The sequence below is a fragment of the Mercenaria mercenaria genome, chromosome 9, assembly GCF_021730395.1.
Source record: "Mercenaria mercenaria strain notata chromosome 9, MADL_Memer_1, whole genome shotgun sequence".
Lineage (NCBI taxonomy): Eukaryota > Metazoa > Mollusca > Bivalvia > Venerida > Veneridae > Mercenaria > Mercenaria mercenaria.
In genome coordinates, this window is record NC_069369.1 from 7,402,649 (window position 1) to 7,428,110 (window position 25,462).

At 36.3% G+C, this 25,462-nt stretch overlaps 3 protein-coding genes across 3 annotated transcripts; 1 reads left to right on the forward strand and 2 right to left on the reverse strand.

Annotated features, from left to right (window-relative positions):
• Positions 1-501: 501 nt before the first annotated feature.
• Positions 502-5,034, forward strand: LOC123547712 (uridine diphosphate glucose pyrophosphatase NUDT22-like). The gene is made up of 3 exons (XM_053551949.1): positions 502-972; positions 1,797-2,002; positions 3,939-5,034. The coding sequence occupies exons 1-3, from the start codon at positions 502-504 to the stop codon at positions 4,144-4,146; spliced, it is 885 nt and encodes a 294-aa protein (XP_053407924.1). The 3' UTR covers positions 4,147-5,034.
• Positions 5,035-14,226: 9,192 nt separating this feature from the next.
• LOC128559664 (uncharacterized) lies at positions 14,227-16,347 on the reverse strand. The gene is made up of 2 exons (XM_053551986.1): positions 15,250-16,347; positions 14,227-14,985 (listed from the first exon to the last, which is right to left on the reverse strand). Exons 1-2 carry the CDS (start codon positions 16,345-16,347, stop codon positions 14,227-14,229), a joined length of 1,857 nt encoding a protein of 618 aa, XP_053407961.1.
• Positions 16,348-16,629: 282 nt separating this feature from the next.
• LOC128559665 (uncharacterized) lies at positions 16,630-18,294 on the reverse strand. Its single transcript, XM_053551987.1, has one exon. It carries the CDS (start codon positions 18,292-18,294, stop codon positions 16,630-16,632), a length of 1,665 nt encoding a protein of 554 aa, XP_053407962.1.
• Between the last annotated feature and the right edge of the window lie 7,168 nt (positions 18,295-25,462).

Sequence of the window (25,462 nt, forward strand, 5' to 3'; positions counted from 1 at the left end):
CGTAGCCACTCGGCCACAGAGGCCCGAAACTATAGATGGGCTTCAGGGTACTTATGTTCACTTCGCTACGCTCCATTACCGCAGGACCAAATTCGTAAAAATGTTAATAAATGATCTTTAACTAAGTTATTATATACACTTAGTGGTTAAACATATACAATAGCAGGTATATACGTAGCAGGTGAAAAGGGACATTAAATGGATCATAAATCCCGTATGTTTCAGTCTCTGTACTAGGGCGTTAAGACGTATTGGGTGAAAGGGTGCAGATATTATATATTTTCAATCGTACGGTTTTAATAACAACCTGCCCATGGCAGACACTGTTTAGCGGACTCAGGTCTTCCTCCATAATGAAACCTGGGAAGTCAACCGTGACGTTGTCTTAACACAGAATTACCTTACTTTCTGGTACGGGTTGTTTATTTATGACATAAACAGTAGTCGTGCTTCTCTAACCGAAGATTTAATGTAGTTATGTTGATTGTTGCATTCAGGACAATGGAAGCATCTACAAGCTCAGTCATCTACACAACAAAATCTAAGGGACAGACTACTCCATCTGATGTCAGAGTGAAATTTGATCATGCATACAATAGAAAGAAGATGGCTAGTATTGAAAAAGACATAGAAGATATCTGGAAAAGACGCCTTGCCGAAATACCTTCTCTTTTCAATGGAACCAAGTTCCGGCTTCATTCCGTCGAGGAGAAAGGTGAAACACTGACACTGAATATGGGTATTACCTGTTATAAAGACTTTCAAGGGACTAATTTATCAGAAGATGTACTAAGTTTACAAGGTCGAGGCCTATGTGATTATGATGATTCACAAGCTTATATGTCTGATGCACTTGGAGTCGGGGCCCTTGTCCAGACAGCTGATGACCATATCGTGTTGTTGTTCAGATCGAGAAATTGCGGAGAGGAAACTGAACGATGGGATAGACCTGGAGGCCATTCAGAACCAAAGGTAAATAAATGTAAATGGGTTGATGTAAGTGGGGTTATTTTGTTCAAATGTTGATCTTAATGTCGTATGACGTAGTGTCATTCAGGCTGTTTTTATTAAAAATGGACATCTATGGTTGAAACTCCTGTACTATTTTTTTTTATCATACATTCCTTAATGTCAGTCTTAGTTCAACCTGAAAACATTGACAGGTTGCCAGCCTTAGATTTCCAATGGACATGAAGTGTTTTAAGGGTGACCAGATATATAACATTATGTTAGACAGAGTATCTGTGGAATGCAGTAGGCTTTAAAGTTGCAAACTATTATGAAATAATGGCCAAAAATTTGAAATAGATCTACTTAAAACATGATGTAGTATGTCTCCCTTGATTATAAGGGAGACATTTTGTCACTAAATTGTATCCGCTTTTATCTTTTTAGGCTGTGTAACTATTTTCAAATAACTTGGTTCAAATGTTTGTCATAATGAGACAATCGACAAACAACTTTTCGTTATGTAGGCTTAATGTCAGTGTCAGATAGAAAAATCAAAGGTCAGTACTTCTGTATGCGGTGAATATTTTCACCCATTTGATTAGACAATATGCAGCACTCTACTAGTCATCCCAGTTCAAAACCAGTGTCAAAGTTCATTTGATTTTAGGTATTATAATTAGTGATTTTATCGTCTGTTCTTTATTTTTCACGCCACTGTTCTTTAACTTCTTATCACCTTATTTTTGTAGTAGTCTTGGGAAACTGAATGTTCTTTTCAATTAAACTGAATGTACATTTAACCATTAAAGCAGTCTTAAGAATGAATGTTTTAATGTTTTGCACAGAACCTTGTTGGACCAATACAGTCAGATGAAATTGATCTCTTAGAACTGAAAGGAGATGCTGTAGTCGAAGAATTATTCAATTCGATTGTGGAAGAGGTGATATCGGAGGTCAACATTCCCGCTGACACTCTGGAGCAACCTGGCATACTTGGCATACAAAGAAGTAATTTGAGCGGCGGAAAATCAAATGTTGAGTTCCTGATAAAGTAAATGTTGTTTAACATTATCGTATGCATCTTTATTTCTTTGGATGAGTTTTTATGCCCCCGAAGGGAGGCACATAGTTTTTGAACCGTCTGTCGGTTTGTCCGCAATTTTCGTGTCCGGTCCACATCTTTGTCATCGATGGATGGATTTTCAAATAACTTGGCATGAATGTGTACCACAGTAAGACAACGTGTCGCGCGCAAGACCCATGTCCGTAGCTCAAATGTCAAGGTCACACTTAGACGTTAAAGGATAGTGCATTGATGGGCGTGTCCGGTCCATATCTTTGTCAACGATCGATGGATTTTCAAATAACTTGGCATGAATGTGTACCACAGTAAGACGACGGGTCGCAGGCAAGACCCAGGTCCGTCGCTCAAAGGTCAAGGTCACACTTAGACGTTAAAGGATAGTGCATTGATGGGCGTGTCCGGTCCATATCTTTTCCATCCATGGATGGATTTTCAAATCACTTGGCATGAATGTGTACCACAGTAAGACGACATGTCGCACGCAAGACCCAGGTCCGTAGCTCAAAGGTCAAGATCACACTTACACGTTAAAGGATAGTGCATTGATGAGCGTGTCCAGTCCATATCTTTGTCATCCATGGATGGATTTTCAAATAACTTGGCATAAATGTGTACCACAGTAAGACGACGTGTCCTGCGTAAGACCCAGGTCCGTAGCTCAAAGGTCAAGGTCACACTTAGACGTTAAAGGTCATTTTTCATGATAGTGCATTGATGGGCGTGTCCGGTCCATATCTTTGTCATTGATGCATGGATTTTAAAATAACTACGCATGAATGTGTGACAGTAAGACGACCTGTCGCGCGCAAGACCCAGCTCCGTAGGTCAAAAGTCCTAAACTCTAACATCGGCCATAACTATTCATTCAAAGTGCCATCGGGGGCATGTGTCATCCTATGGAGACAGCTCTTGTTTATGTAGTATTCATTTCTAGAACGAATGATAATCATTTTAAATATTAGTTGTTTAGCTTAGATTTAACAGGCAGTATTATGGAAGCACATAACCTTATGCAATAATATCAAATATATGCAGTTCGGTGTTTCACACATCTCAACCCCATGTATGTCCTTTCGTCAGACAGTCTTTCTGTGAGTGGGATGCTGCGAAAACTTTAAAGTACAAGACGTTTTTCTACGAACTTGGATCATAGACAGATATCAATAGTGAGAATTTGCTTGCACTCAAGGGGCCGCTGTATAAACAACTTGATACACTGTTCAGTACTATCTAATTTATTTTCTATAACCTGTAATAAAACTTCTGAGTTTACAAAACTGCATCTAGCAGTAATTAGCCTTCTGTCATTTCATAATTATCTGTTTCTTTCTTTAGTCATTCTCAGGATGTGCACAGAGGCAGTTCTTATCCCTGGCAGGCCTCCAAGCCACCATATGTTGCTGTGCGTGCATCCCTCCCTTTCAGTCTAGTCCGTCCATCTAGCCAGAACATAATTTGTCCAGTCAAATTGGTTAAATACATCATTTACGAAAAAGCAAAATATATTAATTTTGGTTCAAAACATAAAGTAATTAACAATGAAAAACTCTCATAAAATATTTGTAACTTGTCAATCAAGTTTCAACCTATGTCAATCAATTTAATGCAATATAAAATCTGTAAGACCCGACAAATGGTTTTGAATAATAATAATATCTTTTTTTTATTACTTAACCTAGATTTTTCTTTGTTTATCTCGTCGTTTCCTCTCTCGGCGAACAGAAATATGGTTGTTTTTCCACAAAAAGAAATTATATTAATTTCGTAACAATAGGAGCTACGTCCCGTCTCTACAAAAATAAATTTCTTTTGAGAAGTGGTAAATACACGACCTTTGTCCCGTACTTATAGGAAGTCATAAAATTGATTCACCTCCTTGCATCTTCAATGTTTTGTTTTGCAGGTGCAAGTTGAAAGCATCGGAAGTAGAATCTCTGTACAAACAAGGCTGCCAAGCGGAGGCATACGAGTCAGAGAAAATTGTATTGCTTCCTATGGAAAAGGTCCTCAGTGCTCCCTCTTGTGACCTTGACCTCTGGAACAAAATGACCGCAGGTGCAAAAGGACTTTTGTCTTTGTATAACATATATAGACACAGATACATTCTATAATTACATATCACAGAGTCTTGTTTATGTATAACCGCATTGATGACTCGCTGATAGTTTCCGCTTCGCATGCGGGGAAGTCGGGGTTTGATCACCCGTCGGGTCATATCAGAGACTTTATATAATGAGTTTTTGTAGCTTCGTCGCTAGCAGTAAACGTGTAGTTTTAGGACTGGTCAATTTGATGTTTGTATAGTGTATCATAATGTGTCTATGGCGAAGAATTCATTCGATGCAGCACTTAAAGCTGGGCATTGTGCTCACTGCTACAAGAAGACATAGTCGTATGATTTGGGAATTTTTAAGAGAAGATAAATCCAAGCTCGAACACAGATGGCTTTTAACATGTTTTGTTTTTTATACCATTCTGTTTAATAAGCAGCATTTCTTTTTTCTGTTTCAGAAATACGTTTCAGAAATACTCTTGGATATATATAATTTAATATGTCGTACACAACTTACAAACAAATTATTATGTCTGATAATTGATACATTTACACAGAAGTGATTTTGAAACCAAAACTATGATAAATAACCTTTTAACACTTTCAAAGGTACTTGATGAGAAATTATAGTTCGTGTTCTGTATTATAGGGATTAATTACATATTATGGAGAAATAAATTTAGGACTAAAAACAATAAATTATATTAGTTAGTTTTTACACGGTGGGTTAATACGTAAAATGTCTTCAATGAATATAACGTTATTTTTCTGCCAACTGCTACCGACAGAGATGTAATTAAATCAATATGAATCATCTATTGACAACAGGTTATCCCTATTATTTTAAGGTTAAGCAAATAAAAGGTCAGTGTCATATTTACGTTGAAACTGAAAAGGAGTTGTCTGTGATTTTTTCGAGGTTGTCACAAGTGTCTATAGGAACAGCAATTAGAGGTCACCCTTATATCAAAGACACAGCTCAACTAGACCCTTAGCTAATAACACTTTCTATCTATTTATATCCACACCTAATAAATAATCTGAATCTAAATGAAAGTTTATTCGAATACAATCAAATGTTAAGAGCAATCATAACCAGTTTCTTTTAATATTTCTGATTCAAATCTTGAAACGATGTTATTATATTGTAAAAGAAAAAAAGCAGTGTTATGTTCCCGTAACTCAGAACCCGGACACAATGGCCTTCCGGAGAATAATAGATCGAACTCCAGTAACGTCGGCTATTGATAACGAACACTTAATTGCACATACTAGTAACGGAAGAAAAGTGTTTAGCCTGTCTACGTATTTATTGGACACCTTTCGTATGTTAGGAATGTCATAAGAAATATCTTTGAAAATGTTTCAAATCTATGGATACAGTGTTTTTATTTCTATAGCATTAGCATATTATTATCTCTTATATTTGAAATATTTAAAATCGTATTTAGTATTTTCCGAAAATACCACATGGGTTTGAAATGATATTAATGTTTTCTAGGTTTTCTGTTTTAACACATAATAAACGTATAGAAACACGCAAAACATGACAAAAAGCATAACAAGCGCCTCAAGTTCTACAAACATATGTAAATGCCCTATCCTTCTTAAAGTTGACTACTTACAGCCAAATCATGTTATTACGAGCGTACTATACAACTGTGTCACAAATGTTATACAGAGAACACATTAGATTAGACATTGATATAGATAACAGGGGTATATGTTCCTTTTTCTGCTGGCTATTGTACAGCATAGTGCGATACCCTTCAGTCGCATACCTGCTTACCTATATATCTAAATCATAATTACATATATGATATTTGAAAAAGAAATGTTTTGTTCTAGGGTTTACATTTGATGAGGTAAATGAATAACCATATTAAAATTACTAATATTTCACACATTTAATTTCTCTTAATATATACATGTATATGAACAAAAGCTCGATAAGTCATGTCAAATATTTGCCATTTTAATATTAGGAAAAATGTACATGCAAAGTGAAATGTACACTTTACGATTGTCCATAAGAATTTCTGTAGTTTTGTATGCAGCTAGATACATGTATTTGATTTATCAGTATTATATAAGAACTCCATTGAAACCCTATCTAAAATCCAAAACCTGTCACAAATTAGCAACTGCACGGTTCATTCATTATCTGATACATACTTAAGACTATTTCGAATTCCTGTGGTATACTTTATTTACTTCCGTTTAGAGATAAACAATGTTACACGTAGCACAATAACAAATCTACATGGTTGAGGAAAATATGCCTTTAGATAGAGTAAAATCATCAAAACTTTTACATGAAATGCGTGTAATTGGTTTGGAGATTAATTCACATATGAACAGAGTAATCGGTGAAAATCACAAACAGTTTTTGATTGCGAGTGCAATTACACGAAGAGAAATCGAAACTGAAACATTTCAAATAGTTCTGAAAGATATTCGCTCACATTTTCTACGTCTTTTAAACGGGGCTAACGGAATTTATGGACGCAGTCGTTTTTTAAAGTTTAGACGAGTTGTCTTCTTGATGAACTCGAAGGACAGCACAGGGAAAAAATACCACACCGAGGCCCGTCTTTTGGACCCAACTGGGAAAATTCTAGAGAACATAAAGAGCAGAAACGAGATAAATCTCAGTGAAGCAGACTTGGATCACGATCAAGGATTCTTGGCTTGTCTGAAAAATGACTTTAGAAAAGAATTTGGAATGTTTGAGGATTGTATAATAGCTATGTTTTCATTCTTTCTACCGTGTACACAGAATGATCATATGTGTTCTATGCTCATAGGAAAATATGCCGAAATATCCAAAACAGGTTTGATCGTTTCATATGAAATGCCATTCAGAACAACAGATAAGGAACTTTCACTTTGCTTAATGAATTCTGATAATGTATTAATAATCCATCCGGAAAACTATACGTTTCAAGTCAGTAGCTCTTTTCCCGCTCATATAATTGTACAGGTTTATATCGCAATATTATTTCAGACAATACTAAAATTATTTCAGACAATATTTAAATCAAACTATATGAATGGCCAAAGAATGCAACCGCTAATGAAACAATATGTAAGTCCAGAAATGGAATACCTTCCAGCTAATGCATGCTATCTAGGAGGGAATACTACTAGACATGTAACCTTCACTCAAGGACGCCAACTGCATATGCCGAATGAGCGTTCGCATGGTCAGATAACAGAGCTAAATTTACAAAATCAAAGAACAGACAGACCAATATCTAATAATTACCATGTCCAAACAGTCAATATTCAAAGTTTACAAGGTTGTCATTCCTGTTTAACTAAAAGGTTCCAGTGTTTTCAAAGTTGTAATTCACTTAAACAAAATGAAAACCAATACAGTCAATTGAAGTACATGTATGAACAAGATGGAAACCAAGGTATCAAGAAATATAATCCTGGTACAATTACTGGAATTACTCAAGGCTATCAAATAAGTATTCCGTCTACAACAGATAGAAACCAGTACTTTCAGAGACATGACCCGCGATTCGGTTTCCTGTACGAAATTGTACAGGTGTAAAAGACCTGTATTTTTGTTCAAAATTACAGTCCTGATTATTCAAATTTACACCTGTATATTTATATGACAACATTGATTCTACAGTTGTAGATTTCACATTACAGCTCTAAAACGACTGTAAAACAGTTCGAATAATGCAACTTGATACAGCTGTAAAAAGCTTACAGCCGTTAAAACGAGACAAAAATACAGCTGTAATTCTTTAAACGTTTTAAAGTTACAGCTGTAGAAATGTTACAGGTATAAACTAGACTGTGTCTGTAGGACACAGGGTGTGCCCCCCACTGGTACATCTGTCACAAATAAGTGGCAAAAATTCAAATGTTTGCAGTCTTAATGGGGTATAGCCTCAACAAACATTTTATGAAAAGGATTCACTATTCTAGGCGCTATACTTTTTGAGCTATGAGCATCACAAACAAAAAATCCACTATTTTGGCTATTTCAAGGGCCATAACTCTGTAATAAAAGCTAAAATTCTCAAGAAGAATGCCAAGTGTGCAAGGTCACATCACGATAAAGACTCCAGCAAGGTTTCCTGAATTTACTTTTTGAGCTAGGTATATAATAAGGTGAAAAAGTGCATTTTTTTACTATTTCAGGGGCCATAACTTAAAAAAATGGGGTGGAGCCAGCCAAAAAATTAGAGGTGTGCAAGTTTATATCATGATAAAGACTTATGCGAGTTTTCAACCATTTATATTAAATATTTTTTGAGCTAGGTGTGTCACAAGGTGAAAATGTACATATTTGACTATTTCAGGGGCCATAACTCTAAAAATAGGGGGCGGACCCAAATGAAAAATAGGAGTTGCACAAGTTCATATCATGATTAAGACTCATGCAAGGTTTCATGAATCTATATCAAATACTTTTTAAGCTAGGCATGTCAGGAGGTGAAAATGTGCATTTTTGACTACTTCAGGGGCCATAACTCTGAAAATTGGGGGCAGACCCAAATGAAAAATAGGAGGTGCCCAAGTTCATATCATGATTAAGACTCATGCAAGGTTTCATGAATCTATATCAAATACTTTTTGAGCTAGGCGTGTCACAAGGTGAAAATGGGTATTTTTGACTATTTCAGGGGCCATAACTCTGAAAATAGGGGGTGGAGCCAGATGAAAAATAGGAGGTGCGCAAGTTCATATCATGATTAAGACTCATGCAAGGTTTCATGAATCTATATCAAATACTTTTTGAGCTAGGCATGTCACAAGGTCAAAATGTGCATTTTTTACTATTTCAGGGGCCATAACTCTGAAAATAGAGGGTGGAGCCAGATGAAAAATAGGAGGTGCGCAAGTTCATATCATGATTAAGACTCATGCAAGGTTTCATGAATCTATATCAAATACTTTTTGAGCTAGGCATGTCACAAGGTCAAAATGTGCATTTTTGACTATTTCAGGGGCCATAACTCTGAAAATAGGGGGTGGAGCCAGACGAAAAATAGGAGGTGCGCAAGTTCATATCATGATAAAGACTCATGCAAGGTTTCATCAATTTATATCAAATACTTTTCGAGCTAGGTGCGTCACGAACTTCGGACGGACGGACGGATGGACGGACGGACGCACAGACGGACGCACGCACGGACAAATCTATATGCCCCCACCACTCATGGGGGGGGGGGGCACAAAAGGGCGCATTATTTTAGGGGAGGACAGCAGAGGTACAAACAGTTTTAGGATGACTTGTAATTCTCTAGAATAAATAACCTGTTAAGTGAAATCAATATGGAATGTGCTTACAGCATAACAGTTGCAAAGTTAATGAGTTACAAAGTAATTTAAACTTTGCATCAGGTCTTGTTGATAAAAATCTCTTTGTCATGAAAACATATTACTTGCTTGTAATTATTTCTTTTATAGTATCTGGCTTATGTCTGTGCGTATACGTACCCTGTTTCAGCTGTATTATATGTTTAAACAATTATACTTACTTCATTACAGTTACAGTTCCAATATTTGAGAAAATGTGGTGTCTGAAATTCCCTTATTACCCGCCAAAATGCATAAACGATGAATGACAACACTCATGTTTCCCTAAAAATATATTTACAGCTGTAATTTTGGGACATGCAAGTTTTACAGCTGTATACCTTTCAACTGTAAAAATTGTACAGTTGTACTTTTGATACTTGAATGTTTTACATCTGTAAATTGCAATTGTCTTTCTGGTAAGTTTACACTCGTAGATCTTTTACAACTGTACATTTAAAATACAGGTATTTTACAGACGTTTTATAGCTGTAAAACAGGTCCTATTTGCGTATATATTAGTTTCCTCACATAAATTATCTATTGCAGAGGGTAGATTTAGAAATATTGGAAGAAGCCAACGTATTTTTACTAAATGTAATATGAATAAAGTAAAAACAGAATATCACAAATCAATAATGAACAGCCAGTGGCAAAAGCACCACTGAGGAGCTTAACCCTGTTTATGGTGCACCTAACCTCACTCTTACCCCCACACGATGTTCCAAAGACACGGGACAGTGCAAATAGAAGTCATTTCCGTCAGGTGAAACCCTAACATACGCAAAGGCAACAGAAGGCATGACACAAAACAACAACACAAAAATACTCTTGTGTATTTATATAAAAAGCAATCAGTATGAATTTAAAACTCCTGTATTCAATGCCTTTGCAGAAAACACAGCAACAATGGAAGCACCCTTAAAGGCCCGACGAAAAAGGCCAGAAGACAGAAATCAAAATAGCCCAGTCCCGGTCAGATTTAAGAACTACATGTCTTAGAGTACTCTACTTGTTCCGTAAGGAAAGCGTAAAGGGCAGAACACCAAACATGCGGTGTGTCTCAAAACAGCTGGGTCATAACCTCTTTGGAAAATTTCCATGACCCAAAACATTAGGAAGTTTGTAAACCATATCCCCATAAAAATTGGTTTTGATATACCTTCTCTCAGAAGTGTCTTTAAATTATTATTATATTTCAAAAACCAAATCTGAATTACGATAGTAAAATTTAGTAAATTACTTACGTAATTAATAATAATGGAAGCCTTGTGGAAGAAACTTATTAGTCACCTACTGGTTGAAAACCAGTTTCGGGGACTATAGGAATGCGCTTTCCGTCAGTCCGTCAGTCCGTCCGTCCGCAATTTCGTGTCCGGTCCTTAACTCTGTCATCCATGAAGAGATTTTAATATTACTTGAAACGAATGTTCCCCATGATGAGACGACGTGTCATGCGCAAAACCAGGACCCCTAGCTCAAAGGTCAAGGTCACAACTGGAGGTCAAATATCAACAGGGCTTTTATCCTGTCCGGTCCATAACTCTCCTATCCATGAAGAGATTTTAATATTACCTGGCACAAATGTACCTCATAATACGACGATGTGCCATGCACAACTTTCAGACCCCTAGCTCAAAGGTCAAGGTCACACTTAGCAGTCAAATGTTAACATGGCATGAACAGGGTCTGTTTCGTTTCCGGTCCATAACTCTGCCATCCATGAAGGGCTTTTAATATTACTTGGCACAAATGTTCCCTATGATTAGAAACGTGTCATGTGCAACACCCAGACCCCTAGCTTAAATGTCAAGGCCACACTTTGTGATCAAATGTCAATAGGATTTTTTTTCTGTCCGTTCTATAACTTTGTCATCCATCAAGAGATTACAATATTACTTGGCATAAATGTTCTCCATGATGAGACGACGTGTCATGCGCAACACCCAGACCCCTGGCTTAAAGGTCAATGTCACACTTTGAGATCAAATGTCAGATACAAAAATGACTTTGTCCGGAGCATTTCTTCTTCGTGCATTTTAGGTGTATTTTAACCTATCTCTACCTGGTAAAGACTTTTGTGTGGACTTATAAAAGACTTTTTAGGATTAATTTCCCTTTGTTGTTACTATAAATAACTTATAATTGTTATGATAACTTTTTTTAACTGGCCTAAAATATTCCATATGAAAACAACTCTAGGTTTTTATATATGCAAATTTTAATCCTTGGAAGTGTTTTGTTATAACACATTGTATATATAATACAATATTGTACAGATATCAGCTCATTATGTTATACTGCAGTGGAGAAAATTAAGTGCCTTCCAGTAGGGGACATTGTATTACATGGCAGTACTTCATTCACTTGTTTGTAATATATTGATTACGTTCATTAATATCCTTAACATGACTACACGCTCTTACAAACCGAATTAACTGAGAAATATATTCAGCGTCACTGAAAAGTTACCACCCTATTGGCCCTTATATCTTAAAAATCGCATTGAACTGTGTTAAAAGCATCACACGACTATGTTTTTGACCTAACAGAGAAGTCACTGGTGTCAAGATTTGTCAAATTCGATGAACTCCATTTGAGTCACGGGCTGCACGTGCGAAATGACTTTTTCGAGCAAAGTCGACATGTACGCAACTTCTATCGCAAATCATTCATCTCATTTTCAACAGAATTAATATGTAAATTACATAGAATATCTGGAAAAAGAGGTCTGTACCCTTAGACATCGCCCTAATAGGCTGGATTAATGTAATCCGAGAATGTTTGCAGATGATACCATAATTTAATATACTTTACCATCAACTCTATTTCAGATAGTATATCTCTGTAACAAGATCTCATTAGCTTAGAAACCTGGGAGAAGATATGGTCCATGGAGTTCAACCCTGACAAATGTAAAATCCTTAGAATCTTTAGAAAGAAAAATCCTGAGGTCTACCCCTACAAACTTCATAACATAGAGGTAAAAAACATGTGAGGCAGCTAAATACCTAGGCATAGCCATCTCCAAAGATTTAAATGGTCTAAACACATTGACAATACTAGTATTACTTCCAAAGCGACTTCCACTCTTCGCTTCATACAACGAAATGTCAAAACTGACGATAAAAATGTTCAAATTGCTGCCTACAACACCTATGTTCGCCCATAATTGGATTACTGTTCAAGCATTATCCATTATCTGTGTATTACTTGATCATCAGCTTCACCATTATTGTTGTTGTTGTTGTCTTGTAGTTCCCGCCGTTCTTCTTCGGCGCACTTCTCTTTCCGAGAATGAATACATTTTTCATACATATAATTTCACAGATTCTTTGTCTTTTACTAATAACTTATGTTAACATTATTATATATATGGAAGTGTCTAGGGGTACGGATCCGTACCTCTAGAATCTGATTCTAGAGGTACGGATCCGTATCTCTAGACAAACCTATTAGGGATTTTCTAGGGGTACGGACCTCCGATTTTCTAGAGATTAAGGGTCAGTTACATTTCAAATTTTATTGAAAATGATATAACAAATAAGACTTCATCAGAATTCACCTTTAACTTGGATCTAAATGGTTTACAGATAGCAACGTTCACCCGATTTGTTACATTTTCTTTCGAAACGTAAATAACCGAGGAACACCAAAAATCATGAGGATTCGAACTGGCAGAAAAAAAAATATAAAGATTAAACAAAATAATGTTAAATATGTTGGGGAACCTTAGGGTATTTATGTTTTCCACACATTTGGTAGCCGTTACGAGATACAAGGGACGTTTTTGTAGCGACCCGTGACTATTTTTCCTTTTCGCTATACTAGAAACAGTTAAATTAATTTTTGAACAACAATGTTAGTTTTCTGCAGTTTATTCCTCTTTTGTAACAAATATCTTTGAATTTTCTATATTAAAATCTCTGTAAAATTTTAGATGTTGTCTGGCCTAAATACCGAATATATCTGTTCTCTTCCCTAGAAAAAACTAGTGCCGTGTGCAAATCAAAAAGCAACTCCCAAATTTGGAGAGAGGCAAAGCTGAATAGCCAATCTATGAGTAATACTGTCGAAAAAGCTAATTATAAGCTTATCAAAAAATGTAAGCTAAGCTAGGTTTTAGGTTAGTAGAATAAATATTACAGATTTCTCTCGCAATCCGCGACACTCCGGCCAGAACAGAAAGATACAAGTAACATAACATGTACATATTACATTTAACATAAACTGAAATGAAGATAATATCAAATCTCAAATTAAACAAAAATGCTGAAAATGGTGTCACACAGCACTTAACAATATCTACTAGAAAGCATGTTTTAGTTATTTGCCTAATGAATAATTAACCATAAGAATACAAATGCAATGAAAGCAATTATTGTTTAAGTAAACGCATATAATATTAATGGCAAGATATAAGAATACTAAATTCCAATTTACGCTGAATAAGTCTTCCTTTTATACATTTCACTGAACAGAAGTCAATTTGTTGTTTTTTATCATAAACAAATGCGTTTCATTTCTCCGAATGTAAGTTTATCACTAAACCATTAGATAAACACGAGCTTATCATTCTTAATTATCCTCCTGTCACTGTAATGAATTCAGATTGTTCTCGCACGTCTATGTTTTTGAACATTTCCTACCAAATGAGCTGTCAACGTAAACTGTGATTAAATGAAAGCAAGTAAGCATATTATAAGTACAGTATTATACGGTTTCAGTTTATTGTAGAATAAGAATTTTGCAAATGTCAGTCTTTTCTTCGAGCATCTTATATAATCCCAGTCAACATTCACTAACTTTATTATTAACTAATCAGTTTATTAGCAATTAATTCCTTTATTCTTTTGCTTGAAATAATCGCTGTTTTTCGCTTGGGACGCGTTTGTTCTGTCTGTTTGGATGTTTTTAGTACTGGTTTTGATAATTTCGTTTGTTCCACTGAATTATGGTCATCGGAGACCTCGACTGGATATAAATGGTTTAGTGTTCTACCAATTGTTCTACCGTTTGACAAATTTACTTTGGCTGATCGGTATTGTCCATCATTCGACATTATTAGTTTAATCACCTTTCCCATTTTCCATAATCCCCGTGGCAAATCGTCTTTAATCAGAACTACGTCGCCAACACTAGGTTTAAAACTTGACTGCACTCTGTGTGATTTTAATTCCGACTGTGTCCTTTCACGAAGGCTTATGAGGTATTCTTTTTTCCAAATTTCCCAAAAATTATTCAAAAGTTTTTGTCCCTTATTCCACAATTTTAACAATTTTTTCGTTGAACTTTCGTATGGTTTGTAATCTGGATCATTATCATCGTAATCCGCTTCAGGTATGCCCGTACGTGGGTTCAGTGTCAGAAAATGTCCTGGTGTTAACGTAATGTTAGAATTTATATCATCATCCACATATAAAAGTGGTCTAGAATTGATGACACTTTCTATTTCTTTGATAACAGTCTGTAACTGAATATCAGTCAATGATCTATGTCCCAGAGATTTGCGTAATGATCGTTTAACAAGTCCCACAAGTCTTTCCCAGTAACCTCCATACCAGGGGGCTCGCTCGACAATAAAATTCCATTTTATTCCATGATTTGATACATACGTTTGCACGTCATCGCTTTTGATAGTGTTTTGTCAGATTAAATGTATTGTGTCACTGGCTAACTTGAACTGTTTTGCGTTGTTACTGTTTATTTCCATTGGTGATCCCCGTTGCGCAATGAATCGACGCAACGCTAATAGGAACTCTTCTGTTGACATATCGTGTACTGTCTCCAAATGTACTGCACGAGTTACTAAACAAGTGAATAGGCAGACCCATACCTTTCTATATTCCCCAGAGGTCTTCATGTAGAGGGGTCCCAGATAATCAAGACCTGTCCTTTCAAACGCGACCGCCTCCGTAACACGTCCCTTTGGAAACGGGGGCATTGACGGCATCTTGTGCGCACCGCCCTCGATTTTCCGACACAGTATGCATTGTCGTAACACACTGCCCACAGTAGCACGCCCACTGGGAATCCAGAATTTATATCTCACAGCACTCAACGTTTGAGATAATCCACTATGAAGTTGCTGTTTATGATCGCGTTCTATGATTAAACGTGTAATATGATCTTTCTTTGGTAAAAGGATAGGATATCTATCTGCATCGCTAATATTTGCGTTTTCAAGCCTGCCTCTGCATCTAAGCAGACCATTTTTATCTATGAATACTCCAAGCTGTTGCTTTATGGTACATTTTTTACCGTTTGTTATCGACTCGTGCACATCTTGATAGCACTTTCTCTGTAAATGCAATATCCACAAATTTTCGGCAAGTAACAATTCATCACTTGCAATCGATTCAGTTTCACATTTCTGTTTCTTTATCCTTTTGATAAAACGTAAGTCAAGGGCTGTAACTCTGAACAGCTTGATTGCAGATGAGTACTTTTCACTTTTAATTCCGCATGGAGAATTATTGTCTGAACCTAAAGCAGGCGCCTCTTCAGATTTTAACAATGGTTCATTTTTCTTCGTTTCTACATCTTGCTCAGTATTTTCAAATTTTGATTCCGCTATCACAAAATTTTCGTCAATTTTCCATTCGTTTTTCGGTTTCGATAACCAACTAGAACCATGCCACCATAGTTGGTTGTTTTGTAGCTGATCCATTGTAACTCCTCTACTTGCTACGTCTGCTGGATTTTCCTTTGTAGATACGTATCTAAACGAAATGTCACCGTGACTTTTTATTTCTTTAACTCTGTTCTTGATAAATACGGGTAACGCCTTTTCTGTTTCTGTCCATTTCAATGCACATTGCGAGTCCGTGAACAAGTAAGTTTCTTCTATTTCTAATTTAAGCTCTTTTCTCACAAATTCAATGCAACGAACTCCTATGATCATCGCCAGTAATTCTAATCTTGTAATCGTCATATTTCGTTTTATAGGAGCTAATCTTGACTTTGCGAATACAAGGTTCCCTTTTGTTACATTTTTATCTCCCTGAATAAGATAAATGCAACACGCATATGCATATTTTGAAGCATCGCAGAAGCAAACCAATCTGTTTTGTACTTTTGTATTTTCATCGGCAACTTGTAATCCAACATATCTTGGAATCTGAGAATTTGGGATATTTACAAAATCTTCTTTGATCGATTTCCATGACAGAATGTCACTATTTTCAAGTTCATCATCCCAGTCACAATGTTTACTCTACAATGATTGTAGAAGTATCTTCCCCCGAAGCAAAATCGGACAGAAAAGACCTAGAGGGTCATACACTGAAGCTATCTGTTTTAGAACTGTTCGTTTTGTAATCTGTGACGTTTCAGGTAACAAGATCGGCGCTTTGATAGAAAATGTGTCATCTTTAACATTCCAATAGTGTCCTAGCACCTTTGTCTTTTCACACCCTGACCTATCTTCAGTAGGTATGGAAGTATTCACGGATTTACTGTTTGTAGTCCATTCACGTAAGTTCATTGATGCATCTTTAAAGATCGATTTAGATGTTTCGTAAAACTTAATGGCTTCAGTCTCGGTTTCGGTTCCAGTAATAACATTGTCCACGTATATATCATTTTTCAGTTTTTCTGAAATCTCACTTTCATATGAATCCAGATGGCATTCGATAGTGGCACCCAGTAGAAATGGACTCGAAATTACGCCAAACGGCACCCTTGCGAAGCGAAATTCTTGTATATTGTCTTCATTTACGATTGATGTACTGATGTCCTTGAGCCACAGAAATCGGGTAACGTCTCTTTCTAAAGGTTGTAATCCCACTTGCAGAAATGCCTTCTCTATATCGGCAACTATACCAATTTTGTGTAATCTAAACCGCATTAAAATTCCACAGAGGTCATGTAGCTTGACAGGGCCTCTGTATAAGCATTCATTCAGACTTTTGTTGTGAGCTCTTGTCTTCGCTGATGCATCATAAACAACTCGAAGTTTGGTTGTACTTTTCGTTGGTGTGATAACTACATGGTGTGGGATATAATGTTTATATCCGTACTCTGCACATTTGTCAACTTTTTCAATAACGCCCTTTGCAAGCTGGTCTTGAATTACATCGTCGTATTGCTGTTTCAGTTCAGGTTGTCTTTCGATTCGAGTAACTAATGATTTCAGTCTCCCTAATGCCAATCCACGATTTTCCGGCAATTCATCAATATCTCGTTTCCATGGCCATGTAACCAGATATCGCCCGTCCTCGCGCTTAAGTGTATCCTTGAAATGTTGCTCAATTTGATCATCTGTGTTTTCCCTTTCAGTAGTTATTCCAATAGATTCAACATTCCAAAAGTCTTCGATATCTGGTTTTGTTGGAACTACACTGTCCGCGTTTGTGAATACATTTGTTTTCGTTACGTTATTTCCATAGTTTAGAATCAACATGTTCATGTCACTAGAATCGTATTCATCAGTAACTTCTGTTCTCCCTGAAAGCATCCAGCCAAATTTTGTCGCTAATAGGTAGAGTCCTTGCTGAACTTCGATTTTTTCAGTCTGCACAATGTCCAGGTAATAGTCATTACCAATAAGTAAATCAAGTGTTTCAGTTTCATTTTGGGTGGGGATATTGTCCGCTAATATAAGATCCTTTGTAAGACTGTCAAACTTAGACTGTGATTTCAATCTAACCGCCTTTCTACTGATAGTTCCAATGATGGTGGGTACAATATTTGCAGTCAGTGTCATGTACTCTCCGTTTTGAAGTTTAATATCGATCTTCGTTGATTTTGTTTGTATAACCTTTTTATTTCTGCTACCAAATGTTATAAGATGAATGTTTTGCTCTCCATTTACCTCCAGGTTCAAACGATCTGCTAAACTTTGTGAAACATATGTTCGGTGACTTCCACAGTCAAGCATAAGTCTTACATGTTCACTTTGTCCATTTCTTGCATTTTTTTATTTCTGTAAATGCTGTTTGCATTAATACATTTTCATTGTAAGATAGAAGTCCTGTTTCTTCGTTTTCTAATGTTTTATTTTCGCTTTCCGTATTTTCAACATTTTCCACTTCATTGGACAAATTTGCGCTTTCATGATTTTGATTAATTTGAAATCTTTTGTCACATAAACTTCTGTGATGTACGTTCACTTTCTTGCAGTAGGTACAAACTCTTGTGCTTTTACAGTCCTTTGCTCTATGATTATCTTTCAAACATTTATAACAGCATCCTTTCAACCGTTTTTTCCTTTCATCAATTGTTTTATACCTTTTACATTCATCGCTCCAGTGCTCGCCGTTGTAGTATCTACACGCTTTCGTAAATGTTTGCGTAATTGCTCTATATTCTCCCGCTACAAACGCCTCTGTCGTATGTTTTGGTGTAGATTCAGACGTACGATTTCTCATTCCCGGTCCAAAGCTTCGCTCTTTCCTTTCATATGACATCGTAGCTTAGCGTCGTTGTCTAATGTCGGTACTGTTCGTGTCCTTTACTGCCCTTTCACGCGCTACAATATAGTCATTTAACCGTTTGCTTATAGTTCTAACTGTCCACTTTTCGTCGACATCTTTCATGATTTCAAGTTGCAGTAACAAATCTACAGGTATTTTCGACTTTATGATCGACACAATAATGTCTTGGTTGACGTTTTGATCGAGACTTTCCAGACTTCTAAAATGTTTATCGACATTGTCTATCAAATATCTCAAACTGCTAACTTTGTTTGTAGCCGACGGAATGTTTATCAGTCGCTTGTAGTGTAGATCAATTATTTCTTGTGAATTGCCAAATCTTTTCTTCAAAATATCCATTGCTACGTTATAGTTTTCGCTCGACAGGGCTAATCCAGCAATCGCCCTTCCTGCTTCACCGAATAATTTGCTCTTCAGATAGGTAAATTTTTCAATGTTTGATATCATTTTATTGTTGTGTACCGCGCTCTGGATACAGTCCCAAAATTTAGTCCACTTAGTTTTATCACCGGCGAAAGATATCATATCTATTTTCGGTAGCTTAACTGATGACAGTTTTTCAGCTTCTTTTCTGTTTGTCAATTTTTGTTGCTTCATTTGTGAAGACATTAATTGTTGCATATTTTGCGGTAGTTGAATTAACAGATGAGTGTCCGACTCTTCATCTGGTTTTTCTTCTAATTTGTCCTTTAACTTATAAAGTTTGCTCAAGAAATTCTTTAGTTCTAGATAAATGTCCATTGCACGGAAACACAAACTACAGTCATCATCCACAGTTGCCTCAATTTCTTCACTTTCCCCCATCGATGTGACTAGTTTTTCGCTCTGATTTTCTACCTTTTCTCGGTATAAGCTAATCTTTTCCATACATGACGAAGCACTGCTTATTTTTTCATCCAACTCGTATTCCTCACATTCCGAGGTTAACAATGATGCAGCTTTCTCAACCTCTTCCTTCAACGTATTTCGAAACCGTGTCCTCATGCTTTTTAGATATCGTAAATTCGAATTTGACGACATCGCACTAATCGCCTCCTGGCCGTCTTTTTGCCTTTCCATATTTGTTTAGTCACAGTTACAATTCATTCAACCAAATCTTCACTTTTTTAACATTTCAACCTTTCTTTATCTTTTAAATATGTTTATTTTCCGTTTTTCTTCTTTGCTTTTGAGACGACCCTTTCCACCAACCTTTATGTTCTGGCATTTATCACATAATTGTTACAGCATTTAGCCTGTTTATTTCCAATGGAAACTTTCATCAGCAATTATGCTTTAACGACCTTTTATCACTGCTCTGTAGATTATATTGTCTCCGATTTCAACACCTAATTATTTTTGGACTGGCACACTCGTGTTTCAGCTAACAAGATATCACTGGAATTCCATTCATGAATTTTGCACATGACTCTTTACTTTAACCTGTCTGGGCAACGCCTAACACTGCTTGTCTGATAAATTTGAACCTTTGCATAAATCTAACAATTTTTCTTTCAATTTTTGCTGACTCTCGTTTTACTTTCCTATCAAATAGCAGCATATAACCCTTAATTTACTCCAGCATTTTTCGTTCACAAGCCCAATTTTATTTTCCTTTTTACAGTTTACTCCTTTTTTCTTTCTTTTATTCCATCTTCAACACATTTATTAAAAATTTAGTCAATCGTTTGTCTGCAGATCGAATCTTTACTCCAAACTGCAATTAATGCTTTAAACAAATGTCTAGATCGAAATTTCTCATAATCCTGCTGGTGTCCTTTAATCCGGCTCGCGGGACCAATTAATGTAGCGACCCGTGACTATTTTTTCCTTTTCGCTACACTAGAAACAGTTAAATTAATTTTTGAACAACAATGTTAGTTTTCTACAGTTTATTCCTCTTTTGTAACAAATATCTTTGAATTTTCTATATTAAAATCTCTGTAAAATTTTATATGTTGTCTGGTCTAAATACCGAATATATCTGTTCTCTTCCCTAGAAAAAACTAGTGCCGTGTGCAAATCAAAAAGCAACTCCCAAATTTGGAGAGAGGCAAAGCTGAATAGCCAATCTATGAGTAATACTGTCGAAAAAGCTAATTATAAGCTTATCAAAAAATGTAAGCTAAGCTAGGTTTTAGGTTAGTAGAATAAATATTGCAGATTTCTCTCGCAGTTCGCGACAGTTTTCACAACAGTTTCTTTTACTTAATGTCGGTTAATTGATTATTAAACAATCAGTTCCGTGCCGATTATCATTATATCTTATTAAATAACAAAATAGATAGGTGTATATTATTATGCTTAATTTATTTTTTTTCTGCTGAATTTCAAATATAATTAATTTAAGGGTTACATGCACCAAAGAGCTATAAAAATTGTATTTTATACTTCTTTGCATGCACTCATTTATCTGTTATCAACAGTTTATTTTACATCAAACTAATCGGCACGGAACAGTGTACCTATTTGGAGTTCCTCGGCTATTTAGGTTTTGAAAGAAAAGGTAAACAATCGGGTTAAAGCTGGTATCTGTAAACCATTTAGATCCAAGTTTTAAGTGAACACTGATTAAGTCTTACCTTTCATTTCATTTTCAACAAAATTTAAGATATATATAACCCTAAATATCTAGGAAAAGGAGGTCCGTACCCCTTGAAAACCCCTAACAGGCTTGTCTAGAGGTACGGATCCGTACCCCTAGACACTTCCAACTTTTCCTATATATATATACGCTCGTGTCGGCCATCAATTTTGAAACTAGGTCAGAAACAAAATGCCCATTAATTAAGTATCAACTGCTGGATGTAAGCCTGGGACCAGCACTCTATGTCACATACCTGCTTCGTCTGCAATTGAAAATGATCTGTTAGTAAAAATAAAAAATGCCGGATCCCGGGTAGCAGGTTTTAGTTTCCGACTAGTCATTCGAATTGTAATGCTAGTATATTCTAACGTAGTCCAACCCGTTGCGTAATTATCACTTTCATTTCATTTCAGTTTGATATTACGTCCAACTCAGCGACGTCCGAAATGTAGCGTAAACAACGGTGTGGCAAGATTCAAGCTCGCTAAAACCACTAAAGTGAAAGTCATCGGCCAGTCGGCGGATAACCTAAATAGGAAATTGTTTTACCTTCGCACACATATACACATCCATATGTTTATTTAATCAATAAAGGTTGTTGAGCCCATTATTTAAGTCATGTTTACGTTTTGAATTTTGTTTACATTTGAAGTCTCACCAAGTCCCGTTCTCAAAGGGCGAGAACAACAGTAAAATTAGCACGCCGTGACAATTCCGAGGATCAGAACGCTAATAAAATGAACGCTTGCGGGCTTTGCCATTGTCCGCAGGCTGTTGACGGGCGGCCCAAATGCATATCTGTAAAACAGGCATCCATAATATTTGCAAATGTTAAATTTGAAGGCGCGGTTGTATGTTTTGGTTGCCTTGACTTACTAAAAAAAGCAGAATTTCATTATCGCATTGTCGTGTTATCATCATCGTGCTTTCGCGTTATCATCATCGTACTGTCGCGTTATCACCATCGTACTATTGCGTTATCATCATCGTATTGTCGCGTTATCACCATTCTCATGTGGTCACTTTGTGGTTAAATGCCCACTTGTCTGCCAGTTATCTATATACTTGAACACCATAGATCAGAGAAACTAGAGACGTGTTCCTTGGAACACTTGTGTCGCCTGCATTCAAGCAGCTGTCATAAAAGGTCATATCCAAGGTTCACACCTTTGACATTAGTGACCTTGACCTTCAGCCAGCATGGTTTGCTTGTGGGTTCTGCATATGATGTAGCTTTCAGGACGGAAGCATATCACCCAAGTTTCAAGGGTTTATGAGAAATAGAGCATACATAAAATCCAAAGGTTCAAACCCTTGACCTTCACTGATGACCTTGACCCTGAGCGCCCGTAGCCGGAGCACAAGTTCTGCACTTTGTCTTGGGAAGGGGAACATTTCAAGCACTTTCATTGATCATGGGAGCAGTCATGAAATCAAAGATTAGAACCTTTGACCTTGACTGGTGACCTTGAGCTGGTAAAATTTAGATGCTCTCTATAAAACGACATTGTGCAGCTTTCGTACTTTTTCCACCATAAAACCTATTCAGTTACTAACCATTTATTAACCATGTTGCTACAAGATTATCAAATCGGAACCATTTTTATATTAAAAACACCGCAACACTTTCATATAATGTTAGTATTTATACTTCAAAAGTTAACTAAATATCATATCAGCCTATTATTTTCACAAATAACTATTTTTGGTTCAATCTGCCAGTTTGATTACCGTTGAATCAATCATGAACGCCGTTAAGATTGATTGAAGAAATTGATTGACGGAAATTATACGTAGACGCTCGAGTCCTGCTGATTGCTATATCTTTTTTATACTCATTTACAGAATGCTTCAAAGAGACCTTTTTCTAAAACTAGAATACTGCAAATAATATTAAAAGAAAGCTAAAAGAATATAGATTATCGAGCCGTTTGCCATGGTTACTTTAAACATTAAGATAAATATGGTATCATGATAAGTGTTTAGTATTATGCTAATAATATTACCCTAATATTCCATGTTGATTATTAACAGAATGGCACTGAAGCCGTCAAAATTTCCGTTATCATACATAGTTGTTTAACAATGAAAGAAAATGCGTTACCACGGAAACACGAGCCCCGCGACATATATATTTTAAGCTTATTTCAGAAAGCTAGTGCGTATACTAATAAAATATCAACTACGGAGACTTCTACGGATAGCAGTGAAACCGAAATACGCTGAAAAATGTTAAATATCCGTATTTTCCTTCTTCTTTCAATATAAAATATTTACATTCACCCTATTCTTTTCCATTGAAAATTATGACGTTCATTTCGTATGAACAGCAAAAGGCAATGTGCGAAAGTTACGTCAACGCTGCTTAGTGATAACGGGCCGCTGTTTTTTGACGACGCCCGCGTATAGTCAGGGAGAACGTTCCTAAGATGACGTCACGGTTGTTCCGTCTGGTGAACAGAATGCCCGGAAAGCTGATTTAAATGTTAAAAGCAACAAAATGGTTGCAGTTTATAATACAGTCTTGTTAACAAAAATGAAAGGAAATATAATGTAAATATATGAAATGAAACTTTTTTTCGATGTTCATTGCGAAATGAACGACAGAATAGGATCGGCAAATCCATGAATCGCGCTCTGGAGGGTCATGTACTTCAAACCTGGATAAAAAAGGTACTCAAAGGGACAGATATAAACAATCTTTAGATTCTAGCAGCTAAACCATCAACTTACACGAACTATCATAAATTGCTACGGTTAAGCTAATTTGAATTTACCCTGTTAACATGGTAACCTAATATGCCTGATTCTATGATCATGTATTTATTTGACGATTTATCATATATGATGCAAGCAACACATAGAATTATGTTTGTAGTAACTTTAATATGCTATTCGTTTCTCAAATAGTCATTAATTTTAATGAATATATCTAAGTATTCCTAGCTCCCGACCCCACCCCATTTGCCCATTGGAGAACTGAGGCATCTCTAATTGTTTTATTTCATTGTGTAAACTATTTAAGAAATAATATATCTCATCCAGTGATTTGTCGTTGAATAAAGCATTGTTTGGAGTTCAGATGTGAAGGAATTATATCACGAGGGCGTAGCCCGAGTGATATAATAATACGCATCTGAACGACAAACAATGATTTATTCAAGAGCAAATCACTAAATGAGATATATTATTTCGATTCTAATACGTTACCAAGGACTTAAAATTTTAAGTACATCCTTGACGACATTCTTAAATATTTGCCCGTTTTCAATTGGTTTCTTTTCCAGCGCGCTGCTATGCCGTTTGACGCTATGACGTAATAATTGTGACGTCAGAACAGTGATTTGTTGTATAATAATTCACTGTTTTCAGCCTTCTTTGTTTAATAGGAAAATGAATCGGATCGTGTTAGAATCAGTGATTTGACCAGAATGCCATTTTTATACGCCCGTCACTTGAAAGAGCGGTACGTATTATGTGAACACCCGTGGCGGAGGTCGGCGTCCAAAAGCATGTCCGCTAAGTCGAACAGTTTTTATCCGATCTTCACCAAACTTGCTGACAATGTGTGTGGGCATAATATCTCGGCCAAGTGTGATAACGAGCCAAATCACCCCAGGCACTCTTTGATTCTGGCACTTGAATTACTCGAAAAATTATGAATTTAGCTTTGTCCGCTCTTTCAGTCCAACAGTTTTCATCCGATCTTCACCAAACTTGGTGACAATGTTTGTTTGGCATAATATCTCTGCCAAGTTCGATAACCACCCAAATCGCCCCAGGCACTCTTGGATTATGGCCCTTGAATTACTCGAAATCTGCGAAATTAGCCTTGTCTATTTAAACAGTTTTGATCCAATTGTCAATTTCATCCAACATGGAACCTCACAACTACCTTGATTCCTTCTTACTCTTTTGGGGGGTTAACAAGGCATACACCATCAACATTATTACTTTATGATATGTAACTGAATATTTAGATGAGCGTACATTGTATTTTGTGACAGTCTGGCACTCTTGTTTTCTTTTCTTACATTTCTACATGT

Coding starts and splice junctions, on each gene's coding strand:
- LOC123547712 (XM_053551949.1), top strand. CDS start 502: ATGGAAGCATCTACAAGCTCAGTCATCTACACAACAAAATCTAAGGGA. Junction 973..1,796: donor GAGGCCATTCAGAACCAAAG/GTAAATAAATGT, acceptor TGTTTTGCACAG/AACCTTGTTGGACCAATACA. Junction 2,003..3,938: donor AATGTTGAGTTCCTGATAAA/GTAAATGTTGTT, acceptor TTTGTTTTGCAG/GTGCAAGTTGAAAGCATCGG.
- LOC128559664 (XM_053551986.1), bottom strand. CDS start 16,347: ATGACGATTACAAGATTAGAATTACTGGCGATGATCATAGGAGTTCGT. Junction 14,986..15,249: donor CCTCTGGGGAATATAGAAAG/GTATGGGTCTGC, acceptor TTTATTGTCGAG/CGAGCCCCCTGGTATGGAGG.
- LOC128559665 (XM_053551987.1), bottom strand. CDS start 18,294: ATGCTTGACTGTGGAAGTCACCGAACATATGTTTCACAAAGTTTAGCA.